Genomic DNA, 24,848 nt, shown 5'->3' with positions numbered 1-24,848 from the left:
CAATCAGGCATCGTACAGTGGGCATAATTCAGAGACAGACGCAATGACGATTGTTATGCAGATCGAGCGATTGTTTGCCACTGCGCATCGTTATAAGCCATACTGCGCACGCGCTGCAATTGTTTTGCGGTTACGCACGCGCAGAGGATCCATACGTAAAGTGAGTGACAGGTAGTCAGCATCTCGGGGAGGTAACCAGGGTGTGATCAGAATAATGCAGGTGTGTCTGACCATTCATATGCCGTTACATGGGCGTGTATATAAATTAGCCATTGCAATTACATACGCAGCATGAGAGCTCTCTTTGTGTCAGGGGATCTGCAGTGTTTGTGGCTGGTCAGACATGCGGCAAGGCCAAGATGGCTGCTCGATGTGCGTCGATGTTAACAATATTTACGCAGATAAGCTGTGTCGTACGCATATGAGAAGACACCGGTGGGCGTCCTTATGCTCAGATAAGCTTTGGAACTATTAGCATATTTTCGCAGCTGCATTCTGTTTGAAATCGCAGCTGCGATCACATTAGCGTCCATCTCTGAATCAGGCCTAGTGACCGTACATATGATTTGCTGATTTATACATGTTTCCTCCATTATGTTATTAGCTTTCAACTGGTTTGAGCATCACATTTGGGGAAAAGCGTTGAGAAGATAATGTGATCATCAGTCAGACATATCCGTCTCTAATTGTGTTTCTGAACTTTTATTTTAAGATTTTACCCATTTATGTCTGTAAAAGGGCTTAGGGCCTGATTCAGACCCGGTCGCTATCTGCGTACGCTCGCTAGATGCGTATGCAAATTTTTCAAAGTGACGCCACGGGAAGCATCACTTGCCAAGGCATAAGCACGCCCACCATATCTAAGTGAGTGGCCACTTTGTGTATGCGTAGGCCCAATCGCACAGGCAGAGCTGCCCACCAGCAACACGTCATCTCCAGGAAGTGTATTAAAACATTGGTACATAAAGCACCATCGGATGCGAACGCAGTGCTTGAGGTAGCTTTACCCTACCACAAGCATTGCGAGGAAATCAGTGTAAAAAAATGGCAAGTGACGTGTACTATGACACTGCCTGTTAATTATGCATGCCACTACAACGGCGATGAAACACCCAGGCACGCCTGCGTTCGCATCTCCAACCCCCCGTTATTAGTGTCCCGCCCCTGTTACCACCCACAAACAGCCTCTCCTGTCACTCATTACCCTGGGCTGCCTTTGCCGTGTTTAGTTTGCGCACGCTCAGAACGAAGCGTGCGCATGCGTGTATGTAGAATGTTGGGCCGCTTGCGAACGCACAGCACGAGCGAGCGGCTCTGAATCAGGCCCTTAGGTTATGATTCAGAGGCGCTCGCTATTTGCGAGCGCTCGCTCTGAATCAGGGCGGATTTTAAAAAAAAAATCTGCCTCCAGGCCACTCGCGTAGCTGTGGGTGACAACCCACAGCTTGTGCGGGCGGCCTGGTGACCACCGGGCTTGCAATGAGACCCTTGTGGTAGGGTCTTGTCCACCGCAAGCCCCAGTGAACTTCCTGCTCTAATAGAGCAGGAAGTTCGCTACTGACATCACGTGTGATGTCAGTAGGGCCGCCCACAAACGGCAAGCGTTCCTTCGGGAATGCCTCTGTTTGTGCAGCCACCCCACCGACCCGCCTACAAAACAGGGCGAGCTGTCGATCAACATCGACAGCCGCCCCGTTTTGCTGCGAGCCCCAAGCGAGTGAACTTCTCACTCGCTCCGGGGCTCGCGCGTGCTGACTGCCCGACCATCGACCTGCTTGCGAGTGCTATGCGCTTGCAAGCGGGTCTGAAACAGGCCCTTAGTCCCCACATGTTTTGACTCCAGAAAAGTATATTTAGTCTTTTATAAACCATACATATATATCCATGATTACCAATTATTTTATATCAAACGTAAAACAGATTACGAAACAGAGAAAACACAATTTGATAAAACTTACCTGCTTTGTAATGTCATATACTATAACAGCAGCCGCTGATCCTCTGTAGTACATAGGTGCCAATGAGTGGAACTGCAAAAATAATAGTATTGAATTAAGGAATAGATTTTATTTTTTTTAATAGCATTTAAGAGAGAAGTCTGTTTTAGTGTCCAGAGCTGCAAGAAAAACCATACATAAATATTTAGAGCAGTGTGTCTCAAACCAGTCCCTATGCACCCAGGGGCGCCGAGAGGGGGAGGGGCTGGTACTAATTACCCGGGCCTGGGCTTGCTGGAGGGGCCCCGTGGGGGCCCGGGTCCGGCACCGCTCCCCCTCCCTCTTACATCACAGCAACCCAGCACATGCTGCTGTGTGCTGGGCTGCACTGGAAGACTGCTCGTGGCTGCTAAAGCAGCAGTCGGAGCAGTCTCCAATGACTATGTGGGGAGCTGATCGTGCCCCCAAATGGCTGTGCACCAGGCTGAGGGGCACACAGCGCCCCCCTCCCCAGCACGCAGGGGGGGCTACAAAAATGTGTTTTTATTTTAAGGGGGCGTGGCCAAGCCTCCCATGACTAGGCCACGCCCCCTGTCATCTGGGCCCGGCTGCACCCCTGAAAGCACCCTAAAAAGAGCCCGTCCCATCAAAAAGGCTACAATGTGTAATGCCATCTAAAGCTGGTGCTAGCTGAGAGGCCCGCCAAGAGCCGCGGCGGGCCCGGGTAACAGGTTGTGCCCCCCAAAAATAGTATTTTTCTTTGTTTTTCTCTGCTCTGTGGCATAAAAAACATATAACATATATACACTAGCTGAGGGGTGCCAGCTGCAGAAAGCTTGGCTTTCCGGAGCATGAAAAATTGGTAGTCCCCAAAGAAAGCTACAGTATGGGGATTACTTTTGCAAATGAAAATAGAGGGACCGCCATATATTTATCTTATACTGGGGGCAGACACTTTATGTTAAATGACCCCTTTACTAAATAATTAGCCTATTTCTACATTAATAAATAGGTCTCTTATTCTACTTGTCTGGGTCAGTAATTATTCTGTTTCCACAGAGAAATCCTGAAAACTTGACCTGTTGGGGTGCTTACAGACTGGAATTCAAACACTTTGCGCTATAGTTGGGGAAAAGGAAGTTCATTAGCAAAAAAGCTAAAACTGCTATATAATTAAAAAATATATAATACCTCCTTATTCTTGCCAACCCTATTATATTTTTAGTGGGCAATGTTATATAAATGTACTAAAACCACCAATTTCTTATGAAGCATTGTTCATGTATATGAAAATAATTCAATTAAGAGCAATCTTTAAGACATGGTATAAGATTTGTAAGTATTAATTTTTAAGAAGAATACTCAACCCAGACAACAGGTGTTAATGTATGTTATGTGTATATCAATATATAGTATAAAATAAAGTCCCTGCTAGGCATCTGTCTGTTTGTTCGGGCTAATCTCGAGAACCATTGAATGGGTTTTGATTCCGTTTTCACTATTCTATAGAGCATTTGTCGAGGAAGGTTTTTTTCTCATGGACAACTTTACGTGGCCCTATTGTGTGTCACTTCAAAACTAAGGGTCTGACTCAGACCTGCGCGCGAGCCCCGGAGCGAGCGAGAAATCACTCGCTCCGGGGCTCGCAACAAAGCGGGGCGGCTGTCTTTTTGTGTTGACATCAGGAGGAAAAAAGACTAATGTCATCTACAAGGCAATCTTATAAGGCCTATCGTCGTAAATTCAAAATTGCTCCGATGCGAAACCAGGACGGGTCACTAGTTTTAATATAAAAAGGATTACCTATTTTTTTGCAACTAAATTTATTTACTGGATATATAACTGGCTGCGTTACATCATTGCAAAGTCAAAAAGTGGATGTAAAGTGGATTTGATTATAAGTGATAGAGTTTATATCATACATCTAGCCATAAAATACACATGTGAAGGGTAAAATCGAGGTACAGAAGGACCTCTTAGAGGGAAAGCACACGTTCCAATTTGAAGCATTAGAACTGCCTCTATATTCTATAAAAATGTTCAACAAAAACCAGTAATGGTACGTGGGGGAGAGGAATTCCCAGAAAAGCATGGAGTGCTGGGAATGATTCTTTACCATACTTGCCTACCTTTTGGGACCTTCCCTCCAGGAGATCACAGATGGGGAACTCCAAGCGACAGGTACTGGTGGAGTAGCATTGTAAATTGCATCAACCATGGCCCTGCCACATGTTGTGCAATGCAGTGATTCACAGCGTTACACAGCAGGAGGCAGGAATACATTGAGTATCATCAAGCCCCAGCACCGCACACTTCTCATTGGAAATTAGCAGGATCTGGGTGGTTGCAGTGCTATCCCTAGATTCTGAGAGCACTTCCCAACATGAATCTCCCACACATTCTGGGAGAGTAGACAAGTATGTCCTGCACTGAATGAGAGTAAAGCTCACTTTAAAGCTAGAAAAAGAGCCCACAGTGCAAATGTCATTCTATGTCATCATGCACCTATTTTTGTGAAAAGGCAAACGGTTATATGATATAGAAAGCAGAACTGGATCAGAGCGCCTAGAAAGTGCCTCAGAGTATGGAAATGTGTATAAACTGCTAGTGGTATTTAAAATACACATACATATATAACAGATGTATGTAAAAAAGTTAAACAGATATAAACATGCCGCGTGACTGATTTTTAAAAAACTAGATATTGCAAGTGGATGAATACACATAAATAATATAAAATATTAATTTATTAATAATACATTGAGGTAGGATATACACATAAATAGCATATAGACAAATTCGAAAAAACATATAACAAAATCAGACAATAAAATAATAAAAGCATGGGTAAGAACAGTCGCAATAAAGTGCTATAGAATCATGAATGTCTTATCTGATTCCTTGAGAGGAAAATATCGATGTGGTACAGGCTCCTTTATACACATTTCCATACTCTGAGGCACTTTCTAGGTGCTCTGATCCAGTTCTGCTTTCTATACATTTCCCAGGGGCTTACCACCCTTTAGTTTCTATTGGATTGAGCTGACACCCCATACCGGTTGGGGAGTGCCCGTCTTGTGTTTTAACACGTATATCCAGTAGGGGTACCCCACTTTTGTGTTATTGGTGCCCCCAGGAGAATATTTATTCATTTATTTATATATTTATTAGTTTGGAATTTTCACAGTAAATCACAATCACTGGCGCTTGAAGAATTCATTAGCTACGGTTATATGACATATTTGCCTACGTTTGAAAAAGCTTTTCAGGGAAAACGTGAAAGCAGCACTTATGAGCGCGGCGGTAAAGTGGGCATGTACTGTTACATCTGAGAGGCGTGTCATAAAATTGACTTGCATCCAAATGTAAATGAGCCCCAAAGCAGTTAGTAAGATCTACTTGTTGATTAAAACACACTGATACTTTTCAGACAATGCATGTAGCCATAGGGATCATTGTGCATTATAACCAATGCAGGGAAATTATACTATAGATCCCATTTGAATGTATATATCTGTTATATATATATATATATATCAGCTTCATAATGGGTGTAAGATGCAATCAGGGAGATTGCTAGACTCTTCAGGGAGACAGGGAGATTGCTACTATTTCAGGGAGTCTCCGTGACAATCAGAAGGGTTGGCAAGTATGTTACATGGATAAGCAGAGTGAGGAGGATGCACTATGTACTGTAGCATCTCCTATATATTGGACACCTCCTTGGTAAATACAGTATAGACACACACATGCAAGCGTGAGATTTTTTTTGCCGGGGTGTACAGATATTTAAGTGAGATTCAAGGGATGAATAGAGCTCATATTGGTCCCAGTATTGGAGGCTCACACAAAGCATTTTTTCCCTACAATACAGCCTATACTTTTAGTGGGATATCTTAGCAGGTTATCTTAGTTGGGTATCCTTTGTACCCTTTGAGCACATTTTACATGCAGAAGGGGATTTTAAGGCAAATTACTAATGTAATTAAAACTGTACAATAGTGAGACATATATAAAATACATGTGAAAACTTATGAACTATTGGACAAATAATAAGACCCTTCACACATTTATATACCAGAGATACTCACACGTTCCTGTCCAGCAGTGTCCCATATCAAAAACTTGTGCAGCTCATTCCCACAAGGCACCGTTTTAGTCATAAATGATGCTCTGGAGGAAAATAAAAGCTAACATTACTAACAGGTACCACAAGGGAGCAGTCTAATCCTATATGTAAAACTAGCATTACTAACAGGTACCACAAGGGAGCAGTCTAATCCTATATGTAAAACTAGCATTACTAACAGGTACCACAAGGGAGCAGTCTAATCCTATATGTAAAACTAGCATTACTGACAGGTACCACAAGGGAGCAGTCTAATCCTATATGTAAAACTAGCATTACTAACAGGTACCACAAGGGAGCAGTCTAATCCTATATGTAAAACTAGCATTACTAACAGGTACCACAAGGGAGCAGTCTAATCCTATATGTAAAACTAGCATTACTGACAGGTACCACAAGGGAGCAGTCTAATCCTATATGTAAAACTAGCATTACTAACAGGTACCACAAGGGAGCAGTCTAATCCTATATGTAAAACTAGCATTACTAACAGGTACCACAAGGGAACAGTCTAATCCTATATGTAAAACTAGCATTACTAACAGGTACCACAAGGGAGCAGTCTAATCCTATATGTAAAACTAGCATTACTGACAGGTACCACAAGGGAGCAGTCTAATCCTATATGTAAAACTAGCATTACTAACAGGTACCACAAGGGAGCAGTCTAATCCTATATGTAAAACTAGCATTACTAACAGGTACCACAAGGGAGCAGTCTAATCCTATATGTAAAACTAGCATTACTAACAGGTACCACAAGGGAGCAGTCTAATCCTATATGTAAAACTAGCATTACTAACAGGTACCACAAGGGAGCAGTCTAATCCTATATGTAAAACTAGCATTACTGACAGGTACCACAAGGGAGCAGTCTAATCCTATATGTAGCACATGAGTGCACTTTACTGAGAACATATGGTCAGTAGGCTATTATTATTATTATCCTTTATTTATATGGCGCCACAAGTATACATTGCTGCTATAGCGATTAAAACACTCACAATAAGCAGCAGGGAGTGGGCAGAGACGTGTTAGGTGCCCTTATGAGGAGTAAGGAGTAGAAGAAAGTGTAGGGAGAAGCACATGAGGGAAGAGGTCCCTGCTCGTGAGAGCTTACATTCTAAAGTGGATGGGCAGACAGACAGGCGTGACACAGAAGGGGAAGATAGGGAGGAAAGAGCATTATGTGGGTTAGCAAGGCCTTGATGAAGTAGTGGGTCTTGAGAGCCCGTTGGAAGATGTGTAGTGAGGTGGAGAGTCTGATAGGGAGAGGAAGAGAGTTCCAAAAATAGGGAGCAGCACGGGCAAAATCTTGGAGGTGGGAGGAAGTAATCAGTTGGCATGAGAGGCGGCATGCATTTGTTGAGCGAAGTGGACGGGCGGGAGTGTGAAGGGAGAGAAGGTCAGAAATGTATGTGGGAGAGGATTGGGTGAGGGCTTTGTAGGCAAGTGTAAGAACCTTGAGTTGGCATCTGAAGGGGAAGGGGAGCCAGTGTAGGGCTTGAAGGAGAGGGGAAGCAGATATAGAACGTCTAGAGAGGAAGATGAGCCGAGCAGCAGCTATACTTTACCTCTACATACTTCATACATTCTACATGTTAATATATTCCTTAAACCTAATCACAAATTACAACTGCAATTTCTTATTGCATTATCCCATTCACAAGTAGGCAATGTTTCAGACAGACTTTTATCAAGCTATTATATTCCCTTACATCCTAACAATTTCAGGCTGGGGAAATGAATTGCTCTGTAATTTACTTACCCTATAGTAGGGCTGATATTGTGGTCAAAATGGTCTTGAACAAACCGGCAAACTATGCTTGATTTTCCCACCCCTGTGTCCTGCAAAAAACATTGAGAGATTTAAATCAAATTGTATCATTAACACAGAAATATACCGTGTATACAGTATGTAGGAGCGTTAGCCAATAAAAGACTAACAACGCTCCTGCAAAAGGTCGGATCGAGAGGTCGCATCGTATGTGCAGTTTAATATTTAGGGGTCTATTTACTAAGCAGTGTTAGGAGACAAAGTGAAAGGAGATAAGGTGCCAGACAATCAGCTCCCAACTGTCATTTTCAAACACAGCCTGTGAGATGGCAGTTGGGAGCTGATTGGCTGGTACTTTATCACTTTTAAATCTGTCTCCTAACACTGCTTAGTAAATAGACCCCTTAATTATTCATTGAAGAACATACACACAGAGCAATATCTAGCTAGTCCATCGTGCCAGGATGCGAGCCGTCATATTATTGGTATCTCGAATATCCACATGCTTCTTTATTGTATACGTTTACTTAAACTGTGTTAAAGTGTTTGGTGAGAAGTACTGAATCTTTGTCAATCATGTGATCATGTATAACTTCTGAGGACTTCTTAAAAAGACAATGAGAACACTACCTGCTGAAATTAGTGTCTAACATACAAAAACCTCTCTGCACTCCTCTTGCAGGTACTAACATGCGTAGCAGCACCTACTGTACCTCTCCAACTTAACTCACTCTCTCAACAATATTTACTGTGTGCCTCTTATGTCTCTATAATGATGGGGAATACCCTAAAGAAAGTAAATCATACTTGCCGACAATCAGCTCCAGCCTTCCGGGAGGGAGCTGACTGTCGTCTAATAGCAGGGGGCGGGGCCGGGCATTGGGGGCAGAGCCGGGAGTGGGGGCGGCCATTTGGTGGCACACTGGGGGCGGGGACGGGGGCGGGGACGCATGATCGCGTCATCGTGACTCCGCCCCCTCTGCACAATGCTGTTATTTTCAGCATTGTGAAGCAGGGGGCGGGGCCACGATGCGGGGGTTTCCGTTTTTGTCAGGGGGGAGGTGGGGAGGGTCTCAAGCTTCCGGGAGGCTTGCCTGCCTTTCCGGGGGGCCGGGAGCGACACCCGAAAATCGGGAGGCTCCCGGCCAAATCGGGAGGGTAGGCAAGCCTGAAGTAAATAGACATCTGCGCTCCTACTGTTGTGATGTGTGTTGTATAGCTGTTATCCCTACTAATATATAAAAATGAAATGTATGTTTGTTGCTCAATCATGACAAAACCTTTCAATCGATTGACTTGAAATGTGGCATAAGAATAGTTTAGAGGCTGATTCGAACATATGCTATGTGTTTTCCCACTGAAAAGCAATGACAAAAAAAATAATATAGCATTACAAGAATATAGTAACTCTATCTTTTCCCAGTAGAGTGCTGAGCACTTTCCAGTATAGTTTGCTTCTTAAAAATATCAACTTAGGCTAGAGCAGCAAAAGATTGCTCACAGCGGAGAAACTTCTGCACAAACACAAATGAGAGTGCACAGGCAAGCTCAGCAACAAATGAAGCTTCCAGCATCTGAGACTATTATGAGACTATTATGCGCTGATAGGCTGCTGCTGACTATCAAACCTCATTTTAAGCATTCCAATCAGACAAACAGCACGATGCAAGGCATCAGCAGCAATGTGTTACACGCATTAATTTGAAGAGGGCTAATTGGGCTTCTATGCTAAAGGCAGAATTTCACTATGATCCTTTCATTAAATACAGCGCTCATCCTCTAAAAACAATCTGGGAGATGGAGGAGGAGTGCAAACTATGTAACGGCACAAGATTATATACTACCAGTCTCGGAAAAAGCATCAACGAGATGTCCTATGCTACTTTATTAAAAAAAAATTTACACAGATAACTTTTAGGGAACATTCCAAGGGCTGCAGTGTACTTTTTAAAGGTCTACACCCCAAAACCCCAATTCTGCACTTTTTACGCCACCTGTTCTATGTTGAAAAGTTATCCCTGTTTTTTGACAAAGACTTTTCGCACCTGCACCTGAAATTGAATATAGGAAAAAGTGAAAATGACAAAAATTACATCATCGGTGATAAATTATCGCCGATTATGGCTTTTTGCAGCCTAATTGAATATGGCCCTAAGGCGTATACTTACTAAAATGAGAGTTTTTAGAAAATGGAGATGTTGCCCATTGTACCCAATCAGATTCCACTCAACATTTAACTAGCACCTTCTATATCTAGAAGATAACAGTTAGAATCTAATTGGTTGCTATGGGCAACATCTCCACTTCAAAAAACTCTCACTTTAGTAAATATACCCCCTGGAGTGCACTTGATGCACTCACAAATTCATCAAACTAAAGTAAAAAATCCCCATTTAAAAGATTACCCACACACTACAATCAACTAACACAGTGGTTCTCAAACTCGGTCCTCAGGACCCCACACAGGTCAGGTTTTCTAGGTCGCCCAGCAGATGCACAGATGTATTCATTACTCACTAACACATTTTAAAAGATCCACAGGTGTAGCTAATGATTTCACTTGTGAATCTGTGAGGAGACCTAGAAAACATGCTCTGTTTGGGGTTTGAGAACCTGTGAACTAACACAAGCTTTTTCAAACACTGACTGCTACTGCTTGGTTGACAGGTGAAGGGGTAGTCCTAGGCAGCAAATCACTGGAGTCCCAGTTTTGTCTATTACCCAAATCATGCAGACCTGGAGGTTGGAAAGGATACCACTGGTAGGCAGTGACCAGGGCTGGCTCCAGGGATTGGAGCACCCTGTGCCGGCCCTCAATAATGAGCCCTTGGGGGCGTGGCCTAATTACCATGGGTCACGCCTCCTATGTGACATTATGTGGAGGCGTGCCCGCATGGCATACCTCCAAATAACGTCAGGCGGGGGTAAAGCCCAGCACTCAGTCACTGGCTGGGCTTCCCCCAGCCCTCTCCCATATGCGTGCGGCATCCATTCACACTCCGGGGGTCCGGCACCACCACACAGCTGCGGAGGTGGGGGTCCCCAACCTCCCGATTTGACCACCGGTGGGCCACTTCAGCCCGCGGGTGCAACAGCAGGACACTACTGTCCCGCTGAAATGCGCCCCTATGCGACCGCACTGGTCGAACACCCCTAGAGCCGGCCCTGGCAGTGACGTAACTAGGGTGTTTGAAGCCCAGGGCAAGTTAAAAAACAGAGGCCCCCCCACCGAAAAAGTGGGTGTGGTCACATGCCACAAGGGTCATGGTGACTGGAAAATAGGGGCGTGGCAACATGACACCACCGTTTATCTTCACTCTGGGAACATTCCTTTCCATTCCATATGCACCTTAATGTAACAAGTAGTAAAGCCCCTGTAGTAGACCCAGTAGTGGTCCCCCCATGCAGTGCCCCCAGTAGTAGTCCCCCCTATGCAGTGCCCCAAGTAATGGTCCCCACCATGCAGTGCCCCTTATATTGTGCCCCCCGTAGTAGTCCCCCCTATGCAGTGCCCCCAGTAGTGGTCCCCCCAATCCAGTGTCCCCAGTAGTGGTCCCCCCTATGTAGTGCCCCAAGTAGTGCCTCTTATAAAGTGCCCCAGTAGTAGTCCCCGCTATGCAGTGCCCCCAGTAGTGGTCCTTGTATAGTGCCCACAGTAGTAGTCTCCCCTATGCAGTGCCCCTTATATATATAAGGACAAAGACACACACACACACAAAAAAAAACACTTACCTGAATCCCCGCTCCTGCGCCCGCTGCCATCCGCTACTTTGTCTTCCAAGGCAGGCCTGCTCTGCACTATGGGAGAGATGACATGACGTCCCTCCCATCACCCACTGCTGGAGCCGGAAGATGGAGTTCATGAGTGAGCTCCATCCCGGCTCCGGCAGTGGATGCAGCAGTCAATTAGAGTCTGTCTGACTCTCATTGGCTACCAAAATAAACACACTGACGCCAGGTAGTACGAGTGTACTAGCCGGCGGTGGTGTTTGTTACTGTATAGTGCGGTCCGCACTACACTGACCAGTGTCCTGGAGCGTGGCTGGTGGCACCCCCATCCTCCGCCGGTCCGATGGCGCCCAGAGCATGAGCCCTGCTTGACCCCCCCTAGATATGCCACTGGTGGTAGGGTTGTTATATTTAAAAACTTAAAATCCAGGACACATTAATTTATACATATAAAATACGACAGAACTCGTCAGGATCCTGCCAGTGTAGTCAACCTATTACATAAACCCCATAATATAGGAATAAGATTATCATGAAGGCAAAATACAGGCTGTACAGATGTGTCCTCATACATTCTTTGTGCAGTCGAGCCAAAAAGCTCCTCTTGGCATGCCAGGTTCCATACGACTCTGCTAGGACAGGGTGTTTCGCCTGAAAATAGAGTTGCAGTGCTATTTTTTACTTGTCTACTGCACTGTACTATTTTACCTTGTACTGTGTTATTGTTTTGCCCTCTGTACGGCACTGTGGACCACATGTGGTGCCCTATAAATGAAGTGTATTATTATTATTATTATTAATAATTTTGGTTTTGATAGGAGTATTTGCATGAACCATGAATTTATTGCAGCATTCTTTTGTTCTGAAGAATCTTGTGGTAAAGCTGCACACAGGACAGTTTTAAAAAATGAGTCTTCTCTATTAGACTGGCTCCTACTGTATCAATGTCTCATATGTTTCTCTCATCTGTCCATAGTGAGTTCATGGTGAGATTACACGTTCCACTGAAGGGTTAGTTACTGGCAGTGAGAACTGAAATTGCACCACAGATAAAAGCACTGTAAGATCAATTCCTTTCACAATGAATGTGTTGAAAATATGAACCCATTTATCTTGTAAGGATAGACTGGCTTCTGCCACTTTCATTTAATACACATTTCAACTATTTGATACTGTAAAAATATTGTTTTTCATCAGTAGTAATGGAAGAAATTTGCTGAACCACTGCTAAAGATTATCTAGCGCCAGACCAACCTATATTTTCCTTTGTGGTTAGACCAAGCCATGAAATATTACCTAATTCCTCTGTAGAAATTTGAGCTACCCACTTTTCAGTAAAGGGCCTGATTCAGAGATGGACGCTGTTAGCATCACTTGCTAACATATGGTAATGCAGCAGGAGGCATCTGTAGGAACAAGACACCTCCTGCCAATATCATCAGTTGCAATGGCCGCAGTAATCGCCCATCTGAGTAAGCTTAGGCTTACTCAGAATGGGCAACAGAACTGCTCAGCCAGGGTCAAGCAGCCTGCGACCCTGGCCCCAGCATTCCTGTCTGGTTTCACTCTCTTGTCCCAAGTCCTGGTGCTAGGCCCACCTGCCACAATGACTTCTGCAGCCTCTAATACACACAGGCAGACACAGTACTCACCAGCCTTTGCCAGCTTTGCTTGCCACTTCACACTGTCCTCACGTCGCATGCAGCTATCTTGTTCTGACTATTGTAGTGTCACACTGCACGCTGTCAGTCCATCCCAGCAGGGCAGGCATGTGGTGTGGACTATGCAGTACAGCAGCAAAGATTTGGTGGATAGGAAAGCAGGCAGCGCAGAGGGGGCTTCACTAGTCTAATGCATGCCTGGGTGCAGGGGGGAAGACAGGTTCAGGAGGCGATATGGACCCTGTAGCAACTGCACTTCCTGCACCCACAGCAGCTTCACCCTTGCGATGGATGCTCGTTCCATCTCAAGTTGTAAATCCTGTGATTTGAAGGGTGAAAAGTGAAATCACTGACAAATGTGTCTTGCAAACCATGTGGTTTAGGCCAAATCACTTGTGGCTTAGGCCAAACTGTCTGATTAAACCATATGAGAAACATCTAGTTTTACAGCACATTATGTAAGAACCCAGTGCATACTTACCTACGCTCCCGGAAGTTGCAGGACACTCACGATTTTTCAGGTTAGGATGGGGAGATAATACTGGGAATCGTGGTCCGTATGGATGGGGAGGAGCTAAAATGATATATAATTTTAGCCCCGCTCTCTCCCCACAGGCCTAATGACGTGAGAGCCCAGCTCCGCCCCTCTCCACTTCTCCTGGAGAGGTGATAAAGCAGTAGGCAAGTGGGGTTCCATCTATTTTCCTATAATTAGTACCGGGCTGAACCAGACAGGGTGGTAATGCTATAGCAGGAAGCGTGGGGTCCTCCTGACAAAGCATTCACCAGCCTCAAACTGGTCAGAGCTGGCAATTCAGATCACACTTTAATAAATCTAACGTTTTTTCACAAATTCAGAGTTGCATGTAAGTCAACCACAATGGCACCAACATTGCATGCATGGCAACAAATGTGCATATTCACTCGTATGTAGAGTTGTACACATCTAAGCGACTGCACCACCTCTGTTCATACACATGGTTTTGACATGCCCTCAACAATCCCTTGCAAATCTATACTGATATAATAAGAACGCTGTGCCTGTCGGTTTGTTCCATGTTGGCGCAAAAACTACTGAACCGATTTTCCTGAAAAATCATTAATGCAGGAGATGTGTAGCACCATAGATAAGGAAATATAATCCTGGCGCTAGGTAGTGATATTTAATACACACAAAATAAAAGCAGCTGCCTTCCTGAAAAGAGGAGTGCCAATCCTCAATTCAATCAGACAGAAAAAAGAAACACTAAATACAATATGTAATTATAATAAAATGTACACAATGAATACTCCTGGGAGTAAATAACATAACATATTAAATGCAGAACACACCAGACATAAAAATAAATCTAGGATTAGATATAATCGGTCCACTGTACAAGTAAATGGTGAATGATACTTTAAAGAACACTGTTGCTAAAAAACAATCAAGTCTCTTTTAAAGAAAACTTTTGCCAGATAGTGAAGTTTGATGAACAAGTTAAGGCCCCCATACACGGTGCGATAAAGCAGCCGATCCAGCTGATTGGTACGATTTGGATGCTATATCGCACCGTGTATGGACCTGATGTCGGACCGAGCACGCACCCGTGGGGCCGTACATCGCACCTCCTGATCTTACTGCAGGTTCAGTTGATCAGGGGATGCGTTGTACGAACCCATGCAACGCTATGTGGGAGAAGGAGGGAGCCGGCATATCGGGCGGTCGGCCACCCGATTGCACCATGTGTGGGGACCTACCGATATGTTGGACGTCAGATCCCCCGTCGCGTCGCACAGTGCCTATCGCAGGGCCGTAGGGAGGGTGGTGCAGCCGGTGCCACACACTTCCCGGCGCCGAAAGTCTGCAGGAAGAGACCTCCGGCAGTGGTGCGCTGTGCACGAAGAACGTCGGTGCAGGATCCCACCCTCCCTCCATCCCCTGGAAGGAAAGGTAAGCGCTCAGGGGGAGGAGGGGGGCGGAGAGGGAAGGCAGTGCTGCACAGGGCGCACTGCCGTCCAGATACGGCGCTGGCCTATCGCACCATGTGTGGCCAGCTTCAGAGTTAACCAATGCTCTCAGATACATTTTCAATGTATTTAGTCACAACTATAGATAGTATATACCGTGGAGACTCTATATGCGGTCCTCATTAGTCTCTATACAGTTGAATAGCAGCAGTAGGAAATATATACCGTGGAGACTCTCGATGCAGTCTTCGTCAGTCTCTACATGGTAAATAATACACTCCAGGTAGTGTTTTGCTAAATAGCAGTGTTAATTGATATAGTTACCATCAGGAAACTTGAATAGGTCATAAGCAGAGGTTGTCCTGGAACGAGAGCCCACCGGGACCAATGATGCAGACGCCAGATGGCAGCCCCCGCCGGGGTTCCTGTGTGACGCTAACACCTCCTGTTATCTGCGCCGTGATAGACAGGGCTGTAGTAAACTGTCAGCACCGGTGTGGTCTTCTGAGAGCAAGTGGTAAGCCTTATATCTAATCCTACATTTTTTTTTATGTCTGGTGTGTACTACTGCATTTAATATGTTATTTTATTTACTCCCAGGTGTGGCACCATGCATGCAGCCGGTAAGGGGTTGGGAGGACAGGTGTTTCAGGTCTGCATTCACTTGAATAGGATAGGCTACACAGCAGTCTGTGCACAGGGCACACAGTAACATTGCTGTGAGTGGTGGGTGAAGGGGCTGCTGCCACCAGTCTGTATAATGCTGCTGGTCACGTGGGCCGCTCCAGCAACAGGGCGCCTATGCAAAGCAATACAATTATAACACCTCAAATGAAAAAAAAATGTTGGCAGAAGCTATTTCATCGTGGCAAAGCCGTTGGCAACAGCTAGTTTAGCTATAAACAGAATTTACGTTTGAATGCAACGTTGCCACCAAGCTAAGGCCCCTCAGTCACAACTGGAAATGTGACTTTGAATCACCCATAGACGAATGCGCTCAGCAACAGAGCATGCATAGTGTGAAAACACGCAGGACCCGTCCACAAAATGGACATGCATGCAACGCTGCACAGGCCCCAAAATCCCCACAAAAGTGTACAGTTCATAAATTTACCCCATGAATAATAATAAAGTATGAAGTCATATTTGTTTTGTTACATGGTGAATGAATTGCCTAAACTATTGCTGAATGTTTATTTTCCTATATATACACACACTTCTGCTGCTATAACGTATTCAAGTATTCTGCATCTAACATGCAAACAAAGTGACAGTGATTTAATATATATTTGTTTCATGTCATTATCTACATATTGTAAATGGTAAAATAATACCAATTTTCTTATTCGAGTCCATTAATTAAGTTGGTAAATTATGTCTATGGCCCTCATTCAGACCCACTCGCAAGTGGGCGTACGCACGTTCGCCGTATGTAAAAAAATATTTAAATTCAAGCACTCGCTCGTTTTTTCCTACGCAGCTAAAAATCCGCCCCAAACTCAGGCGACCCCTCCTCTGACTAACGAGCGTGCCAAATAGCGAGCGTACATCCCCAAAATGGCTTGAAGGGAACGCACGCACAAGTACAAACCGGAAGTGGGACTGTCAGATTCCGATTACCTGCTCGTTTTTTCGGCCTACCTCCCTCAATCGTATCATGCCAATCAATGTATCAATTAGCTTAATTTTTTATTTTTTTTCAACACAATGCAATAAACTTTAATCTTGTCCGTGTTTGTATTTGCTCGCAGAATACGTACGGCTGAAACCTTCGCTTTTATTGTTCCAAAGACATGTTAGCCCCAATTAAACAATTGTTCTATTTGTTTGTCTCCCCACAATTTTTCTGTGGTTCATTTCTTTATTTAAATTTGCTTACGCATGTCACTGCATCAAGCCAATCATAACTCTCAAGACATTTGTGGCCCTGTCGAACACATGACTCATACACTAACCAATAGAATTTGTCCTGTTAATTTCCCAAATACATTAGCCAATCAAATTTTTTTGTGGTGCTTTATTAAAAATATTTTGTAAAAAAAACACCATTGCCATCATGAGATCCGCCGCATTCACCAGGCGCGAACTGCTGGTGCTGACGGAGGTGATGGACAGGAGGATCACCAGTCAGCCTCCACCCATCTCCAACAGGCGCAAGCGTTCCGCATATGCGGAGGTACGTCGACGCCTGCGCTCCTTCGGCTCACGCCGACATATTGGCCAGCTGGAGCGCAGGTGGTCGGACCTGCACCGGCGGATGCCCCGCTTGCTGGCATGCTTTCGCATGCAGATTGCGGAAAGTAAGTGTTCTGGACTGTGGTTTTCAAGTTTATCTTGTGGGCCCTAACTGCGTGTGCATGTTTTCATGTCTGTCCTATTGAGTCATTGTAGTCATATCTGCATGTGCATGTTTTCATGTCTGTCCTATTGAGTCATTGTAGTCATATCTGCATGTGCATGTTTTCATGTCTGTCCTATTGAGTCATTGTAGTCATATCTGCATGTGCATGTTTTCATTTCTGTCCTATTGAGTCATTGTAGTCATATCTGCATGTGCATGTTTTCATGTCTGTCCTATTGAGTCATTGTAGTCATATCAGCATGTGCATGTTTTCATGTCTGTCCTATTGAGTCATTGTAGTCATATCTGCATGTGCATGTTTTCATGTCTGTCCTATTGAGTCATTGTAGTCATATCTGCATGTCTGCATGTGCATGTTTTCATGTCTGTCCTATATATATATATTTTTTTTTTTGGTTTCCTGTTGAAACTAACAACAATTTTTTGGTCATTTTTTAGGGGCAAAGCAAACACTACGGCGGCATCGCCACACAAGACGCCGGTCCCGGCCCCTCTCTCCAACCCCCAATTCCTCTATTCCCCCCTCCTCCCCAGACCCTGTGGCCGAAATTTCTGCCCTACTTCCCCTCCAGCCCAATTCCCCCTCTCCTCCATCCGTCCCTCCTCCAAATACCCCCTCCCAGGATGGCGAAAACACCTTGCCCCTCGGGTTGGGGAATGTAGCCACCTCCGAGGTGGTCCAGGGAGTGGCTTCTGGCTCTCTCGTTTTGGAGAACGGTATGTTTTTAAAGTTTATTTTGGACACCACAAACTGTTTGTATGTAATCATGTGTCGTCCCCATTTTTTTTTTATTTTTTTCGCCTTAGGGTATTTTTGGGGGTTGTCTTTACCTGTTCCTGCTGATGTCACCATACACATATCACACCTGTGTGCCTTTTTTTAGGGCCCTTGTATTTTTGGCATACGACATTTTGGGGTTCGGGGTTTTATCCGTGTAATTTATTTTTGGCCCACAAGCTTGTAAGTTTGTGTTTGCTTGTTTTATGTTTTTTTACAATGTTGCTTCATTATCGATTTATTAATCCCCAAACTTTTGTCACCCACAGAGGAACAGAGGCGTCGGGAACAGATTGAGAATTGTGTGGGCCGTATGCGGGAGCAGGTCACCGGGCTAATGCAGGCCCTTGACCATCTGTTGGTCCTCCTTCGGAATTAATTTATTTTTTTTTTTTAAATTGTTTCTTAATAAATCTGTTTAAAATCAAGCTCTGTCTCATGCGTTTGGAGTAAATCCAAGATTCTTTACACTGACATAAGTAGACTCTTCAAGCAAGGTTTGCCCCAGAAACTCACTACAGATTGTGTGTTGTATTTTGAATGCAAACAGGCACAAGAAACACCTCCCAGTACCAATGTCATTTTCCTTTTTTGTGGTGGTCAACATGATAGTTTACACCATTTTTCAGGTTCCTATTTGGTGGCCAAACTGCTTAGGACAATCTTACGAAGGCAACTGATTGTACACGATTCCTTGTTGTGTTGGTTAGTACCCCGAAAACATATTACATTTTAGCTCCACTTGCTTCATTACTGGGTTACCCCTTAGGTAAAATTAACGTTTGGGATTTTGTTTACACTTGCTTCTAACGTGCCCAAAAAGGAAACAAATTACACTCTCCAAATATTTATTCACAACAGAAATCAAAATACAAAGTGGTCACTCACAAACAAAACACACAGTGATAATCAGAAAAACTCCACATACCAAAAACACTAAACAAACACACAACAAATCAAGAACTGGTTGATGAAGGTCCATGCCCACATGATTTCACAAATATGGTGTTGCAATATTGGTGTCAGAATATATTCCCGAAGTTTCCACAGAAAGGTTTTTGAAGGGTAGCAGGAAGTAGTCATCGTGGGAGTGCCAAAGATTATGCAAACAAACAGAAGATGGTGCAAGAATTAATATAAAAAAAGATGAACGTTAAAAAACTGTAACACATTGGGTATACACACTGTTGTTTGATCAATAATTACCTAAAATATCGGGCCACCACATCATCGCGTATGGCCCCCCCACATACTGACCTCCGACCAACCTCGGAGGGGCCATCCTCAGGTAAGGCATCCTCTGGCTGCATTGGAACACCACTCCTTATGGCGATGTTGTGAAAGATCCCACACAGGACCACAATTTTCGAAACCATATCCGGCAAATACATGAGCTCGCCACCAGAGCGGTGGAGGCATCTGAATCGGCCTTTTAAAAGGCCGATACAGCGCTCCACCACTTGCCTGGTGGCTGTAAGTGCGGTATTAAACTCACTTTGTGGACCTGGTGTGGGAGCCAAGTAAGGAGTGAGCAGCCAGGGCATGCAAGGGTATCCACTGTCTCCTGTGAAAAAGAATAGACAACATCAGGATCACTGTGTATCAAGCTTAACATTGTTATGTACTAAAGGTCTACACTTACCCAGAAGCCACGCATCACCAGCTTGTAGGTTTAATTTGTGCCATATCCCTGATTGCCGGATGACGAAGGAGTCATGTGCACTTCCTGGTAATTTTGCATTCAGGGACAGGATCTGGAGGGAGGCATCACATACCACCATTACATTCAGGGAGTGATAGTGTTTCCTGTTTCGAAATATGGCCTCCAGCCGTGCTGGAGGCTGAAGTGGTATGTGAGTACCATCCACAACCCCTATGATGTGTGGGAAGCCAGCTATTTGGTAAAAATTGGCCTTGGCCACACTAAGGGCACCCATATCCAAAGGCATTTGAATAAAATGATGGAGGTGCTTGAAAAGTGCCTCCATCACTGCCCTCAGGATCCGGGAAAAGGAGGATTGTGAGATGCCTGCCACTATTCCCACCGTTGTTTGAAATGATCCTGAGGCACAGAAATGTAACACCACCATAAATTGCGTAAGTGGTGGTATTGCTGTAGGACTGTCAATTTGCCGCTCCAGATCACTCTCTATTAATGAGAGAGTGTCTATGATGATTTTGGGAGGAAGACGGTAGCGTCTTAAAACCTCATCATCGGGCATTCCAAAAAGGGTGACACGTGTTCGAAATATCTGGGGCCTTGCACGCCTACGATGCCTACGCCTGGGACGAGATTGAGGTTGGTCGGCTTCCGGGAGCATGGCCAGAACAATCCGCCCTAGATCAACCTGAAATGGCAAGATTGTAATGTAAGGCTTTGGACCCACCCCAAAAGAAAATTCAAAACAACTTAGCTTGATGATACCATCCATTGCTGCTTACATGCCGGGGTATTGTCATGATACGTCCAAACTGAAATTAATCACAAAAATTATTTGAAAAATTTCACTCTATGCATTTTTGTTTCTAAATTTTGTGATAGACCAAACTTAAAATATGCGAAACACACATTTGGCAAAAGAGCAAAACGACATTGCACACAGTACATCAAAATGGGTTGAAATGTTTGCCCAAAAAGCGAAAGGGCAACCTCAAAAAAATAAAAATTATTAATAAGCATTTAAAAATGCGCAAATTAGTTCGCAAATACAAGTCACAATAGTAAGTAGTAAAAATGCGCAAATTAGTTCGCAAATACAAGTCACAATAGTAAGTAGTAAAAATGCGCTAATTAGTTCGCAAATACAAGTCACAATAGTAAGTAGTAAAAATGCGCAAATTAGTTCGCAAATACAAGTCACAATAGTAAGTAGTAAAAATGCGCTAATTAGTTCGCAAATACAAGTCACAATAGTAAGTAGTAAAAATGCGCTAATTAGTTCACAAATACAAGATAAAAAATGGACTTACCAAGAGCAAATATATAAGAGTCCAAATCAAAAGGTCTTTGGGTCCGAAATTAATCAAAAGCTAAAGTATATGAAATTATTGATCCAAAATTTACAAAAATGAAGAAACACAATGAAACAACAATTGATCAAAAGTTAGACTTCACAAAACTTACCAAATCAAGTAACGAGGTAAAAAAAATAAAAAACAAAAAAGAGAACGGAAAATAAAAACGCAAATCTACCAAACAAAATAATCTCCAACCGCCAACTCCTTTATACGCAAACAATAAACTCCAGCCAAGGTATCCTCCAACAATCCAAAAACGCCACCTCGACTCGAGACACACCAAGCCATAAATAGTGTTTCGTTTCCCGCACAAATTAAGGAGGGATCATAGGAACGCACAATCAATGATGCGGCCGCAAAATAAGGACGCATGTATAAATACGTCACGAAAACACATTAAAATTCTGGGGTATTTCTTGATTGGACCTCAGACATGGCGACAGACCAGGGAAACAATGCCCAAGAGTCAGGCGGTAAGTCTTTCATGCATTTTGTATCAATGATTTATTTGAAACATAAGATTGGGCAAGTTGTGATTTTGAGAAATCTGAATATTTACACAAATAGGTGAGGAGGATGACATGGAAGAGGCTGCCGGGCCCAGTATTCCGGCCAAAGCTGCCAAAAAAAAAGGCAGCCACATTTCACAAGAAAGGAGATGGAGGTTTTGATCCAGAAGTGTGTGGACATCCTGCCACAGGCAGACAGGAATATGAGTCTAAGCCAGAAGGGGAGAATGTGGGAAGAGGTAGCCGTTGCTGTCAATAGGGTGGGTGATTATGTCCGTCTAGCCCGGGATGTCAAACGGCGGTAAGTAAACACTTGCCCCCCCTAAAAACAAACACCATTTTAAACAAAAGGATAATGGCTTCGATTTTTCCCACAGATGGGGCAACTTCAAATATCGCCTAAAGCAAAAACTCGCGGACAGGGCTAGGCATGCAAGGCGGACAGGTGGGGGTCCCACCCCTGTGTCATTGGAGTTGATCGATTTAGAAGAGCTGGCACAGGGGTGTGTGCAGCCTGTGGAGGTGTTTGGCGTGTCCAACATGGATACGGACATGCCAGACTTTGCGGCTCCTCATGTTGTCCCAGGTAAATCTTTGGATGTTATCAACTATGAAATGTTATTGTGCCAATATGTAGATTCTAATGTGAGGCTTTTCTCTTTTTTCCTAACAGAGACACAGGCGGATGAGTCTGTTCCAGAGGGGAGCCTTGGCCGTCGAATTTCTGCTGGCTCGGCAGGGGAGGGACCAGTACATCCGGCTGAGGACCCTGCAGAAACCAGTCCAGGGCAATCCCCCTCGCAGGCAGTGTCCCTCCTCACAGAACTCAATTTCAAATCGGATTTCCATACGGAGATTCTGCAGAGGATGGACGCCAGTCTGCTACGGGTGGCTGAGGCCCTGGAGCAAAATGCTGCGGCCAACGTGACCATTGGTCAGGCCCTGGCAGAAAATACCAGGGCCAACATCCGCATCGCCAATGCCCTGGAGCAGCTCATTCGCCAGCACATGGTGGAGCCGACCTCCCTTCCTGCCGGAACATCAGGATCCTCCACCTCTGGCACAACATCAGCCAATCCTCCAAATGTGCCTAGCCCTGTGCCTAGTCCAGAGGCCACAACATCTGCCTCTGGACAGGCCAGCCCGATGACATCCCGGACCCGGTCTGGCGCCCTCCCTCCCCCATCCAAACGGGTGAAAAAACGATGACAGCAATGGTGACTTTTCCCACAATCCTTCTGTGCTTGGCTCATATTCCTTTCTGGTCAAAACTTCCCTCTCCTTTCTTGTGAAATGTTTTTAAATTTTTTTTGTATGTTTATGTCAACAGTTATGTTGGGCCATTTGTTTGATTTTGGGACATATCTTTGGCAAAAAAAGATGATCCCAAATTTTTAATTTTTTTTTATTTTGTTTGAGCAATAAATTGAAACAAAAAATCTGACATTGGATTGTGAAATTATTGTACAAATGGGTTAAATTTAATCCTGGACCAAAAGGCAAAAACTGGGAAAAAAAAAAAAAAAAAAAATGGGCTCTTTAAGGAACGTTTAAAAAATCATATAACGAGGCAAATTCAAGAGGCAAAAATAAAATGGTGCGAAAATTAAAACATGATGACATTATTGTTACAATAGGCTCTAACCACCAAATTGAGGGCAAAATAAACCCTCACAAATGTACGCAAATTGATTGTGTCATCCTGACATTAGCAGCTCTGATTTCCACCTGCGTACGGTTTTGTGCTATCCCAAAAAACTGATTTCAAAACACATACCAAGCCGGTTTTCAATCCAACACTAATTGCTTTTCAGCCCTCCCGCGATTAATCGCAACAACATCGTGGAGTCCCGGGACGGAGGAGAAGGCCATCGCCAATGTGGTCGAGTAATCCAGACCCTAAGCTGTGCGAGCATTTTGAAGGGAAAGAGGATCATCCAGTGACGTATGAGTCGGTCCGAACACATTTTATGCTCGCATTTGCTAATGTATGTATGCCCCAAAAACTCCTCGCCACGCCTGCGTTTTTCCATCTCCACCCCCGTCAACACCCAAAAACGCCCTGTTCTGTCAATCACATTTGACAGGTCACTTCCTGTACGCTATTTGACGAACGAGACCAAAAAAGCTCGCAATCTGCCGTACGCACATGCGCACTGTTACACCGACGCATGCGCGGTTATTCAACATCGGAACGCAACGAGCGTACTGCTGTTTGCGAGTGGCTCTGAATGAGGGCCTATATTTGTTACAATAGTATATTGTTCAAGCACTATAAATGTAGGATGTAAGAGGCATAGGATATTGATTTTGACGGTCTAAGGGGTATATTTACTAAAGGTTGATTTTAATCTATTTTATAAATGATTAAAATCAAACAACATCGATGTTGTGTCCCTAAAACCCAGCGTTACCCAGCATTTGAGTGTCGGGTCGTTTTGCAGCTCTCAGTCTGACCCCCCCTTTCACACAGAAAAGCAGATTACCGGGACAAGCATTTCTACCCAGTGATTTGCTGATCAACGCGGGTATTTCTTCTGTGTGAAAGGGTTAACCAAGGTCAAATTTCGACCCAGGTTGAGCCTTTCACACAGAAAAAGGACCTGTGTTGATCAGCAAATTACCAGGTAACAGTGCTTTATCCGGCAATTTGCTTGTCTGTGTGAACGGGGTATGACTAATTCTTAAACAACAAATAAAAAATTGGCTGTTAGTAAATTTGTAATTTAACCCCAGAAACACAACATCGATGTTGATTGATTTTAATAAATTTGAAATCAATCGTTTAAAATAAACCTTTAGTAAATACTGTATACCCTAACAATGATTTTAGATTTTCCTGTGATGTTGCTATTGAGAAATGGACCTTGAAGGATAGTGTGCTAAGGTTCTCTAGAGTTTTGCTGATAATTCTGTGCAGTTGGCTTTATTTTGTAAGCAATACTTTTTAGTAAAGATTCTGGTTTTGCTGAGCTCGCCTTAAATTAGATTAAAAGGA

The 24,848-nt window shown here is 44.1% G+C and overlaps 1 protein-coding gene across 1 annotated transcript in view; it reads right to left on the bottom strand.

Annotated features, from left to right (window-relative positions):
• The window catches only part of RAB31 (RAB31, member RAS oncogene family), a 75,812-nt gene that overhangs the window by 34,249 nt on the left and 16,715 nt on the right, over positions 1-24,848 (bottom strand). Inside the window, exons 2-4 of the mRNA XM_088469698.1 lie at positions 7,835-7,914; positions 6,029-6,110; positions 1,959-2,030 (exon numbers count right to left, since the gene is read on the bottom strand). Coding sequence (XP_088325824.1) covers positions 1,959-2,030; positions 6,029-6,110; positions 7,835-7,914 — 234 coding nt within the window. The remainder of the gene's footprint in view (positions 1-1,958; positions 2,031-6,028; positions 6,111-7,834; positions 7,915-24,848) is intronic.

Source organism: Taudactylus pleione, unplaced genomic scaffold (genome assembly GCF_031769625.1).
Source record: "Taudactylus pleione unplaced genomic scaffold, aTauple2 ptg000093l, whole genome shotgun sequence".
Classification (NCBI taxonomy): Eukaryota; Metazoa; Chordata; class Amphibia; order Anura; family Myobatrachidae; genus Taudactylus; species Taudactylus pleione.
The sequence above is the reverse complement of the archived record's forward strand: the minus strand, read 5'-3'. Positions and strand labels throughout refer to the sequence as shown.